Source organism: Trichosurus vulpecula, chromosome 5, assembly GCF_011100635.1.
Source record: "Trichosurus vulpecula isolate mTriVul1 chromosome 5, mTriVul1.pri, whole genome shotgun sequence".
Lineage (NCBI taxonomy): Eukaryota > Metazoa > Chordata > Mammalia > Diprotodontia > Phalangeridae > Trichosurus > Trichosurus vulpecula.
This window is the reverse complement of record NC_050577.1, coordinates 148,697,070-148,710,400: the sequence shown is the minus strand read 5'-3', so window position 1 is coordinate 148,710,400 and position 13,331 is coordinate 148,697,070. Positions and strand designations below refer to the sequence as shown.

The following is a 13,331-nucleotide window of genomic DNA, read 5'->3' as shown; positions in this document are numbered from 1 at the left end:
AAATTCAGTTATAACTGTTTTGAATTATTGCTAAACCAGCAATATACTGTTCAAAGAAAATTCTATGAGCTGCTCAAAAGTGTAAACTGAAAATGCAATAGGTGGATACAGGTTACCTGGGAAGGTTGAGAAAACAGTTGTACAAAGGTCCTCCTGATTCAGTCTCTCTACTGTATTACTTCCTTTTTGAACAGGAATATTTCCCACCTGGTTGATTCTGAAACTGGCTATAATACCCTGTGAATAATATGGAACTCTTGCATGACTGCTTGTTCCAAAAGGTATCTATGACTTCCACCTGATATCAGACAGAGCCATGGGAACTTCATCTTGGTATACCTACTATAGTTCAGTCTGTAACTTTAGATTTAGGTCTGGGGGGAACGAGCCTGATACTGTTACAACCACATCCTTCCTCTTTTCCTAACAAATTTTTCTGACCATGGCAGGAGAACTTCGAAGTTTTATAAAAGATCATATCTTATGGTCACAAGCATTTCTGAACTGCGATAATGGGATGCAAATATAAAGGTATATAATTGCTTTGGTTTTACTGTCTTGAATTTGTGACCAGCAACTGTCAACTTCTAGCCTAGGGAACTTAGACAAATCAGTTTTTAGACTTGCCATTTCCTTGGTCACTGGTTCAATAGTTAAATATCCATCTATAAGATTATGTCTGTACAGTGTTACCTGTTAACATGCCTCCTCAAAGAGAGGATAGGATAAAGTTGTGATGTGAGACGGATGTAAAAGTTTTAATTCTTAATGGATTAGTAAATTTCACTTTGGGAAAAACAACAAGATTAGGCTTTTTCCACTTGAAAACTAAGAGATACATGTTTTGCTTTCAAATGTTTTCCAACGATTATACATAACAAACTCATGATAGCAGTAATAGTATTAGTAGCCCTAGAAGTTCTGCTGTTGTGCCAATGAAGAAAACAATGGAAAAGGCCAAATAAAGATGATGGACCTAAATGATATATTTTAAATTTTGTCCTAGGGACAATAAGAAAGCCCATTTGATTATCCATATACATGCCTAAATACTCTGGCTTTGGATATATTTTAGTAATGGTCTTTAGTAATTTCCTATAATGTCTCAAGTTGGATTGAGGCTTTCACAGACACAAATGTTTTAATGAGCTGTCAAGAAATGCTTTAAAAATTTTTTAAATGAAAAGATAGGGTGGATATAAATGTTATACATCCCCTTCACAAAATAACTTAAACTACTATACCTGGAGGCACTTATGTTTTATGTATATACAGTAGGAAAAGATAAGGGAAATACTTGTGGTCCTCAAGTAGGACACAAATGGAGTTCCCTTGCCAAATCACATAATAGATCAGGAACGTTTCAATAAGGTTTTTAGAACATTTTTCAAAAATTAAAAATAAGTCTGCAGTGTAGTCTAATTGCTTGGTTAAAAAGCAGTTTTCGAATTAGGACAACACTGCAGAGTTACTCATAATAAAGAATAGGTTTTAATATAATTTTATTATAATATTTAACAAAGTAGCTAAATTTTCCTAAACCTTCAAATTGTTCTAAAAAAAAACTGTACCTTATAGAGCACCAGCCCTGGAGTCAAGAGGACCTGAGTTCAAATGTGGCCTCAGACAATTGACACTTAACTAGCTGTGTGACTTTGGGCAAGTCATTTAACCCCAACTGCCTTGCCTTCACCCCCCAAAAAACTGTATCTTATTTCGTAAATTTTCTTAAATGGGAGATTGATTTTTTTTTCCTTTTCATTTGAGGTCTCTCTGACAACAGAGAGACAGAAGGACTTATTTTTACAAAGTCAGGTCCCCACGGATCCTTTTAAAGACCCTTCCTTAAGGTTTTAGATAGTATTATTTCTACCACATACATGGCTCAGGTAAAGACAGAAAGGACAAATGGTATGTGAAAACAAATGCTCAATACTTTCAGATGCGTTACAGGTAGCTTAATTTGACGTTCTTCCTACTGCTCCAAAGTTTAAAAGATTAACTCTATAAGATTTGCGCTGCCTCTCACCACATAAACTAATTACTGAAAGATCAATGTGAATAGATTTTTTTGAGGACCTACTAAACCATACCAAGTCTTCTTACTGTAGCAGATTTAGGGAGCATTAAAGTGACCTGGAACCTAGAAAATGGATCTACTAAAAGAAATACCTCTGCCGATATGTTCTAAAAAAAAACAAGCCTAACTCCAGTTACAGACATCGAGATGTTAATTTAGGGATACATGTCTGCCAAACCCTTAATTTTATCCAGCATCTGAAATGTACTGGGAAGTTAGGAAAAAGCACATTTTCAAGGGATATTCCACAAAAGCAAACAGTATTCTAAATTTTCTGATTCATCCTATTGTAATATTATTAGTTTTGTTAGGTATGTTGCTACTATGGAAATGATGGTTATGCAAGCACCAAAGAACCATACAATTCCAAGATAACATAGCTCAAGATCAGAATTCTCTTAAGTATGTGATACCTTAAAATGATATCAAAAGGGAGAGTCTACATGGACAAGTGAAGGTTAAATTGTAATACAGCACAGTCTTAAGTAGGTTAAATTATATTATATAATGATATACTAAATTATGTAACCAGAATATGGTTTTAGTTCCTTAGTTCTTGCCAAGAATAAGTACATGTCCTGGAACCAAATCTAAACAGATCATTCCACCAACATTAAGCCAATGTTATAGATGTACCTAGTTCATGATAAGCTTACCAACAAACAAACAACCAGGATGATAGTTCTGAGAGAGTTGTATTTACACGTTCTGAAAAAAGTTATATTGAAACAACCTCTGAGAAACAGTTGTATTATACACAAGTTATTTTTAGATCCCTATAGAAGTCACTAATCTGTTACCAATATAAAAAAAGAGAGCCATTGTGCATTTCTCGTCTCTTTTGTAGTCTCTACCTACATGCATCCTGGAGGCATCTGGGTGTTCCTATTTTCCTCTTTTCAATAAACTCTTATTTCAAGGGTCATGGGTTCATTTCAACAAAACATATGCCACACAGGGATCAAGTGAAAGAACCTGAGAATGTTGAGTTTGGATAAGAGAAAATTTAGGAAGATCATGGTAGCTGGCCATCAAGCATTTGAAAGGCCATATTGTGGAAGAGGAATTTAGACTGTTATACTTGGATCCAGAAGGCAAACCAGGAGCAATATTTAGAAATTGCCAGGAGGCAGACTTAGGTTTGATGTAAAAAAGCTTCCAAAAAATTACAGCTCTCCAAGGGGAATAAGATGTAATAAGGGCTACTTCAAAGAACAGAGTATTATCCCTAACTAAAATTTTCAACCAAAGGTTGAATGACTACTTGGTGAAAGTGCTGAAGGGATTTTTGATAAGGCATGGGTTAGATTAGGTGGATTCTGAGAATTCCTTCCAAAGTTGGGACTTTAAGAGTTTACAAATTTTCAAAGTGTTTTACTTTAAAACTTCTTAGCTAAATTTTTCCTTTAGGTTCTTCATGTACAAAGGACCTCTTTTACTTTTCCCTCAATAGTAGTACATTTGTAGTAGAAAGGACAGCTAATTTCTAAAAGGACAGAAGAATATGCACAAAATTTCAGAGAAAGCCTTTCAAAAATTTCAACCCATAATTACTCTTAAATGTCAGTTAAGTGGATAAACAGCCTTTTTAAACGTCTGTTCTTTATTTTCTTGGAGCTCTAGAACAAATGAAATGCTGGGGGAAAAAACACTGTATTGAGATGGTTATTGTAAAATGCAAATTCTTATTTCAAAGACAGACATCCCTAAAATATAACCTTCAAATGCCTATCATTCCAAAATCTTCAGATTTTGTCATAAGAAATAATCTTCCTTTGCTTTTGGATTTACAGACAACCCTTTTTAATGTTACGGACACAGTGAAATTTGTTCTCTATTACTTACAACCAGCACTGTCCAACATATTTGCCATTCACAATATATATAAAATGGTGTCCTGTTTCAACGAAGTTGGAATTAACTGAGGTTGACATCACAATATCATTTCTCAGCTCTCTTCTGGTGAACCATTAAGAAAAACAGATTTGTCATCAGAACAGAGACAGGATAGATTTTTTAAAAACATTCACTATTGTACATTTAGTCTATTATTTATTCTGAATAAAATACCAAACTCATTTTTTTTCTCCAAAATCACAAAAGTCTATAATTTTTTGTACACTCCTTTCTTCAGTATCAGCTGTTTTTAGCAAATTATTTTTGAAGGCTTTCAGAGTTAAGGATTGGTCTCTAATTTGTAATGATGATAAAAATGGACAATTTATATACTTTAGGTTCCAATGTGAATTGGTAACATTTAATAAATCTTAATTAGCACATACAACTAAGTCATAATGAAAATCATTATTGTTTAAATAAATACACATCACAGAATCATATGTTTGAATCTGAAAGTGACCTTAGAGTTTAATGAATCTAATCTCTTTATCTTTTACATGAGGAAATTGAGGGGCATGGAGGTTAAATGACTTGTCTAGTATCACACAGCTGGGTAAGTGTCTGAGGGGGGAATTCAAACCCATAGTTTCTGGGTTCCATTACCTCACACTGCCTCACTTCACTAACCATCAAGAAGAGTTCTTTTTGATGACTGTTTTGAGAAGTAGCTTTTGTTCTGTAAGGGCAATTTTGTTATTCTAGCAAGTAAAAGTATTTGAGAGCAGCTAGGTGACTAGGCTATCTTTTATCTTGTCTTTTATCTTAAACGATCCATACACCAGAAAGTTTAAGTATTATTAATGTATACTCAGAGAGTGGTAAGATTCTGTTTCTTCCTCTGTTCCTTCCCTACATTTCTAATAATGCCCTAGAGAAATAAGTCATAATTTGTGTTAACATCTTCATTCACTTTTGTTTTCCAAGTTAGTCCAAGAAAACCAATCACCTAGAATTCACAGATTTCCATAGTTTATGAAACAGAATCAGCTAAGTGAACATCCTCACAGAATGTGGAAAAAGAGCTATGGCTAATGTAGAACAAATCTTCATGTTATAGCTATAGCCCTGAAAACACAACATATTTTTACTGTATTCTACAAAGTTATTCAAAGCAGTGGTGGCAAGAAGTCCTTTAGGGACCCATCTACATCAAGACAGGTGGCTCACATGTCTTTGGATTTTTATAAAAATCCATGTAGGACAAAACCCTGACTAAAAGAAAAAATTATCTGTATTACAAAAGTATTCTTAACAAAATTATTTATGTGATGAGATTCACAGGATCATGGATTTAGACTAGGTTAGCTAATCCAGTCCCTGACATCACAGGTGAGGAAACTGAGGCCCAGAAAGATGAATGACTTGCCTAAGAACACAGAGCCATTGATTTCAAATGCAGGGTTCTTTCCACTTTAACACAGTACTTCCCATCTTCTAAAAAGCTCAATCAAACATTTATTAAGCACCTCTTATATTTTAGGGATACAATTACAGAAGTAAAAAAGTCCCTGACTTTAAGGAACTTATATTCTAGTGCTCCCTTGGTGCATGTAAATGTTCCTTTACAGATTGTAACTGGGTATTATTAGGTCAGAACTGGGTAAAAAACGTGAAGCTGGAAACCACTGTTTATTATTATTATTATTATTATTATTGACAACATCTATATAACAATTTAAGGTTTATAAAATGCTTTACACACATTATTTCATTTGATCTTCATAATAATTCTGAGAGGCAAGTGCTATAATTATCCCCATTTTACAGATGAACAAACTTGAAGCTTAGAGACGTTAAGTGGCTTGCCCTGGCATCCCAGAGTGTCCTACCTAAGAGGGGATTCAAATGCATGTCTTTCTTAACTCCAGATCCAGTGGTACTACGGACACTAAGTCATGCTGCTTCCCCACTGTCAAATAAAGACTAATCAGAAAATTTAAAATTAAAGTAAAAATATTTCAGAATGAGAAACAACATGATATATTAGAAATCCACTGAATTTGAAGTCTAAGAGTTCAAATCTCAGCTCTACTACTTATTACTTATGTGGTGTTGGGCTACTTAATCACCTTTCTGTGTCTCTGCTTCTAAATTTGGGATGGTAGATGAAGGGGGGGAATCTGGTTCCTTCAATTCTAAAACCCTATGATTCTATGAAATAATCACATAAACTAATGAGGAAAGTAGGATACAATTTTGTCGGTCACATGGGTTTTACAAGCCACTTTTAAAAAACCATACTTAAAGTGGGGGGTAGGGAAGAGAGAGGAAGAAAGAAGAAAGGAGAGAGGAAGGAAGGGTGAAAGAGAGAGAGAGAAACAGCAATGAATATACCTATGGTCCAAACAATTCAATAAAACTAATTAAATGCCTAGTGTGTGCAAGGTACCGTGTTAAACACTGGCAATACAAAGATAAAATGGGAAATGGTCCTGGCCATCCAAGAGCTTACATTCTACTAGAGGAAATCATACCCTATTATACATGATGTAAGATATAACTGAGGAAGAGAGCACTAATTAGGATAAACAGAGAAAGCTTCAAGAAGTAGATGGCACCAAAGCTGTTTGCAGAGCAGATAAGGAGGCAGTAGATAGGAAAGTGCAAATACATGAGTAAATGGGGAGGTAAGCTCCCAAAGCAGAATGGCAGAGGTTGACCTTGATTAGGAGAATGACTACTTTTTCTTCACAAGATAGAATAAGGATGGAAGATCGGGGATAATAAGTGATTTTTAGATCTGGAAGGAGGGAGGATAAAGAATTCACAATATATTGCCTTGATTTCTTCAGTAAAGTAGGAGACAATGTTCTCTTCCAAGAAAGAAGTAAGAAGGGGCAGATTTGAGGAGAAGATAGTACAGCTACTGTTGGAAGAGAATAGTTAGTAAAGGAAGAAAATTGTTTGCTGTGCAGATGTGCAAACAGCTGCAACTGGGCCCAGTCAGTGTGCCTGTGACTTTTTTTCAGTGTTCATGTATTTGTAAGCAGGAACGGAGAACACACATGGTGGGGACAAACCAAGGCTGGGGTTTACTAAGGCATTATCCATGAAAGGTTAATTTAATGATCCATCAAAGACAAGGGAATCAAAATCAGGAGAAAGTGTATATAGTTGAACTGATCAGAGTGTTAATTATGTGATGGAAGAAAAGTGAGTCCAGGGAAGGGGTAAGAGACTAGGAGAACAGGAAGGGCACAGAGGAACTAATGTCAGTAGAGAAAATTAAAAAGAGGTTCAGGAAGAGTAAGGCAGAGGTAAAGATGAACGGATAGGTTATGAGCAGAGAGAGTTCATTGTTCTGGATGATGTAGTTAGAACAATTGTGGGTGATACATAGAAGATATAAGGTTAAGTGGAAAGATCAACAGTATGCAATGGAGGAAAAATAAAGAAGCTATGGAAGTAGGAAGGAACTGATGCATGGAGAGACTAAGATATTCAAGGGAGTATCCAAATTGCACTGAAATGCTGAGTATAAGGACAAGGGGGAGGGTAGGGGATTATAAGCCAAGTAAGGAATCTGACCTTAATGATCAAAGTGCATTGTATAAACAAATGGGAACTGCAGAGTATTGTTCCAGGTCTAATAATATAGGATCAAATAAAATACTTAGAAAGACAAGATTAGGTAGCCAGAATTGGATATCCAAAGCTCACTATCCTGAATAAAAAGACAAATACAGACCCTCAAACTACCCTAGAGGATTCAACAAATGAAATGTACTAGAATTTTAATATTATCACAGATCAAACTGTCACCATAAACATAATATTAAATCATAAAAATATTTTACCAAGTACAACATACCAAATATTCATAATCTCAAAACTAAATGGAATGGAAAACTTTTTTTTTTTTTTTGCTTTTTTTTTGGCAGGGCAATTGGGGTCAAGTGACTTGCCCAAGGTCACACAGCTAGTACATGTGTCAAGTGTCTGAGGCCGGATTTGAACCCAGGTCCTCCTGACTCCAGGGCCGGTGCTCTACTGACTGCACCACCTAGCTGCCCCGTATGGAAAACTTTTAAAACACAAAAAGTCTAGCAAAAAAAAACACAAAACCATGTAGAGAAAGGATGAGGATATATCATGTCTCTCATTCTGCTTGCTGTGGGAGTAATCCCAAAAATTCTGCCAGTAAGCATATATCCAAATCCTTTTATTAAGTTACAAAGTGTAGTTATTTTAACCACCTGGGCAACAGTACCCCTAGTACTAATTATAAAAGAGTAGGAGGAGGAAGGCAACTTTTTAGACTAGGACTATTTCTATCTAAGTTTCAACAAAAAGATGAGAATGAGATCAACACTGTCATCATTGTCATCTTCATCATCTTCTTCATCACCATCACCACCACCACCACCACCACCATTTGTAAAGCACTTTAAGGTCTGGCCAAAGTGCTTTATATACATCATCTCATTTGACTCACACAACAGGACTGTACAGGAGGTATTACAGGTTTAACAGTATTAACCTTGTTTTTGAAATGAGGAAACTGAGACTCAAGAGGCTGTCACTTGCCATAATCACACAGTCACTGTGCTGAAAAATGGGATTTGAACCCAGGTTTCTGCTGACCTTGATTCCAGCATTCTTTCCTGTATATCACATTCCCTTTCAGGTATAACTGAGTGGGACTCACTCCAAGTTCCTGAGATGATGAAAGGTGGTCTCACTCTCTTTCTCTCCAAAATCCAGGGAAGACGTGGTTGATTCAGAAAGGAAATTAAGTCAGGTATCCAGGGCAATAAATATCTGGTGATCAGGTTCCCCAGGCCAGAATGAATTCATACTTTGGGCCAGTTTTAGATCTTCATCTCCAAATGGCAGAGAATGTCACAGATCCAGAAGACACACTGTATGTGGAATATCAACTTTGCTCCTGAAGTCCCACTGGTACAGGCCCTCTGTTGGCTTTGACTCTGAGAGGTTTGGGGCTTCCAGTAAATATGAGTCACCAGGAAAGAGGCTCTCTCCATTTTGCCTGATTACCAGAAGCAGGGTGGCTCAGGTGTAGTCATATCTCTCCCCTATGTGTTACAGAGCTGGAGGATGAGTTCTTTCTTCCTGTGTATGCCTTTTTTTCTTACAACTATTTTTACTTAAATATGAGTTTCAACACATAAAATGCCACACATTTTCAATCCTTTCTTCTACATTTCTCTCTCAGGATTCTTTATTTGTCGATTCATTCCCATTCACTTTCTCTTTTATGTAGTCAAAGTTAACGTGCACTCTTTCTCTGCCTCTGCTTTTTCCATTATTATTATTTCTTAAGGCATTTTCAGATGTCTCTATATTTATCTTTATTGCATTACAGTAGAACATTAATTATTGTTCCCCAATTTATTTGACTATTCCTCTTTTTGTGGACATTTAGGTTGCTTCCAGTTTTGTTTTGTGATTGTACATAATGCTGCTATGGCATAATCTCAGCGATGGAATTATTTCAAAAATGAGAAGGTACATGTACTTCTGTAACTTTTGTTGTGAACTACTAGAGTGCTGGCCCAAGAGATTTACAATTACAAGAGCACGGAATGTGTGAATCTGCTCCTCTGCATTCTCACTAGCATTTCAAGGTTATTAATTAAATTTGCCCAACTGATGAGTCCTTGTTCTTTTTTTCATTGCCCACGGCTTAAAATGTCTGGTTTCTAAACATCTCATCATCTGTTTTTATTCAGGTCTAAACACAAAAAGAATGTTGCTCAATATTTCCCAAAACACACAGCTGTCACTCCAGCATACTCTCTGGCTTGTTCATAAATAGCTGACGTGGAGGTAGGATACTGTTTTCTTACCAAATCTCCAAACTATAAAAACTGCTGTGTAAAGTTTTATTTCTGGTCTGCAAGTTCATTACCATGAATTTCCAGAGTTCTATTCTCCAAATACTTATGTATAGTTTCTCCTTTTGGTATGGAATTATGCTGAAAATTAGCATTGCATAAATACCGTTACCTTTTTTGGTGAAAAACTCCTTGGAATATTTCCCCAACATAGCGTATTTTCGAGGGATTTTCCCCAGCAGTTCAATGATCAATGCTATGTGATCTGCATTGGAGAACATTGCCAGCAAAACAGAAACATACAACAGTTTAATCAGTACATTGCATGCACACACTAACACTGGCCTGGTACAGACAGAAACAGACTGATTTTGAAATGCACTAACTGCCAGGAGTCAAAGGTATCCCCTGTGTCTGTCAAATTTAGAAGGCAGGGCTGAGAAGAAGAAGCACAAAAGAGGTAGCACTGAAGAAGAATATGAGTGCTAGATTTTGCTGAGAATATAATAATTTTTTGAAAAAGATGACTACAATGGTATTTAAAGCAGCAGTCCTTCATATCACCTTTCTGATCAGAATATAAATTCTGCTGGAATTGATTTTTCAATCTGGGGCAATGTCCACTACCCCCCCACCTCTTTTAAGCAGTATAGGTAGGCTACAACCAGCAGTTTCCATTCCATTTCTGTCTGCATCGTGGCACCTTTCAAAAAGAAGAGGTACTACCTCTGCGATTGAAGAATTCCCGAGAATATTTTCCAGACAGAGCAAAGTGCCTTGGGATACTGCCTAGAAGCTCTATGATGTGTGCTATATGGTCTATGAAGGAGAGAAAAAAAAGGATACAGGGGAGGGGGGAGGGGTCAGAGGGAGAGATGGGATAAAAATAAGAAAACAGAATTAGTAAAAAATTTAAAACAGAGTCAAATCAACAACGTTTGCAGCAAATCCATGCAGTAGTTTCTAGGACTGGCAGAGGTCTGGCATCATTAGTAGCATTAACAGTGAATGATGCCCAGGTTACCAATGCCATAGGCATCACAGGCAAATAAGCAAGGAAATGGACAGTTTTACCAATGAAAATTCAAGCATGAATTACTTGTTTGTAAACAGTTATCAACTATTTTAAAGAGTACACAAATCAGTAGCTCTATATTACCACATCAATACAAATAAAGAGGAATAAAGCAAAGCTCAAATGTGTGGGGCTTCACAACTAATACAATTTGTTATTTCTCAGTCAAATCTCACTCATATGCAAGTCTTACAGGGAGAAGAGCTTAGTTCCTTCAGTCTGCTCTTAAGTAAGCTGCCTGTGACTGCTGGATGGGGTCTGCCCATCTCCTGCTACTGATGTGGCTTAAAACTAAAAGGAAAAAATCTCAATTTATATTTGGAAACCAAGGTATAGCTTGTTTATGGACAAAATCACTCTCTAGGAATTATATAGCTCAGAAAGAGAACCATGCCGAGCTTAAGTCTTCATGAACAAGAGAAGCTCACCTTCATCTCTGGAATAGTCTTCACCCGAATGTGGTTCAAACAAATAATCTCCAGTTGCAAGCTCAAATGCCTAGAACACAACAGATGACATAATTCAAAAAGATGTTACAATGAGTTATCAAACTGGTCCTTACACAGAAAGGGCAGTATATTTTATCAAGGTATGAATCAAACCAAGTAGTTTCTTAGGGACTTAGCACTAGATTTTTTCCCCCTCAGCCAAAAACCCCTAAATGTTTGTAAAATGTCATTGCTCCTTACTGAAGGAGAAATGTAGTAAGCATTATCATTTTGCAAAAAGTAAAATTGAGGTGGTGTCACTGAGTTAAGTGAGTAAATCAGTGGGTCACTATACCTGCTACCTGGTATCAAAAGCCTCCCTCACTACCTAAATATATTTTATTTTTTTAATTAATTTTTAGTTTTCAACATTCACTTCCATAAGATTTTGAGTTCCAAATTTTCTTCCCCTTCCCTCACCTCTCCCCTCCCTAAGACCTCATGCAACCTGATATAGACTCTACATATACATACCTAAATATACCCTTCACATGATTAAGAGGGAGCACCTACCTCCCTCCCTTTTCCTAAGCAAAAGCAACCACACAAATGTTGTAGGATGGTTATGTGACACACCCATACTGGACAGAAGGTAGTGGATCCTGGTTTTCTTTACTTTACCCATAGAGGCTCAAGATCTACAGTCTCAGTAAGAATGAACTTACTGAAAACACAATAAAACAAATGTTGATTCCTTGTTATAAAAGTGATGAGGTGTTTGTGGTTGGCCCCTAAATCCTAACAGCCTCTGCTTGGGTGCCTGTGCCTGAACCCCAATTCCAAAGCACATCCAGTTCTCATAAACACATCTTGTTCCCAAAACATTCTATCCCTGGCTATCTCTAGCTAAAGGGCAGCATGACCCATCTTATCCCTGCTTCTTCCTCAGTAAGCAACTATGTGCAACTACAGACTGAATTCCGGATGCTGATAATTGACTGAACACTGAGTCATAACCATATTTACTATTCACTGCCCTAACATGTATCTTAGAGATAGTATTTTGTCTAACAAAACACTAGATGAGAAACTATTCCCCTTTAGCCCAACCAATAGTGAACTCAGTTACGTTTCACAGTAAAGATCACACCCCTAGTAACCTCCCTGTGGGCTATTTCCTAGAGAACTCTGGGTAATATGCCTGCTCAGTAGATACTAAATGTGCGTGTTCCTGTAAGAACTAACCACTCCTTGAACACGCCCTAAACCACTCCCTAATCCCACTCCCAAACACCTAACTGACCTGTCCCCCCACCTTAATCCCCTATTAGCTTCTATAAAGATTCCCCCTGCACCTCTGTACGGTTGCAGGTTCTCTAAGAACTCTTGCCCGCTGAAAAAGTGCAATAAATCTTTGCCTCCTTGACTTAAAGAATGCTTGTGTCCGTGAATTCATTCCAGGCAGCCCCTTCCTGGGAACTTTGGTTTGGGATCCCTGCATCCCTGGGTTTCTTCTCCCCCTCTACATTTGTTTCTCATCTACAAAAGCACCAGATAATTAAACCTTTATCCCTAGGTGTTTTCCCCCCTTCCCACATTTTGAACTGACCATGTTTTACATTGAGAGGTGGTCAAGGACATAGTAACTACTCCTTTGCTTACAGAGGCAAGTTTATCGCTGTCACCAGCATCAGTATGTCACAGTTACTGAGCATTTGCATTTCTTATGCCATAAAAAGACCTCTGCCCAAAAGCTAGCTCTAGGTGTAGAGTGTAACACGCAGAGGTGGGGGAGAGGGTTAGGAACCCAAAAGGAGGAACTGATTAACACTAACTTCATAAATGCAATTTTTTTTTTTTTTGCTTTTTGGCAGGGCAATTGGGGTTAAGTGACTTGCCCAAGGTCACACAGCTAGTACATGTGTCAAGTGTCTGAGGCCACATTTGAACTCAGGTCCTCCTGACTCCAGGCCTGGTGCTCTCCTCACTGCACCACCTAGCTGCCCCCCAAATATTTTTATATAATAGTTCATAGGCTTTTATTTTGTTGT

General features: G+C 37.1%; 1 protein-coding gene across 1 annotated transcript in view; it reads right to left on the bottom strand.

Annotated features, from left to right (window-relative positions):
* SRPK2 (SRSF protein kinase 2) overlaps positions 1 to 13,331 on the bottom strand; it is a 281,169-nt gene that overhangs the window by 17,841 nt on the left and 249,997 nt on the right. Inside the window, 3 exon segments of the mRNA XM_036759032.1 lie at positions 9,950 to 10,042; positions 10,504 to 10,596; positions 11,281 to 11,350. Of these exon segments, the coding sequence (XP_036614927.1) occupies positions 9,950 to 10,042; positions 10,504 to 10,596; positions 11,281 to 11,350 (256 nt within the window).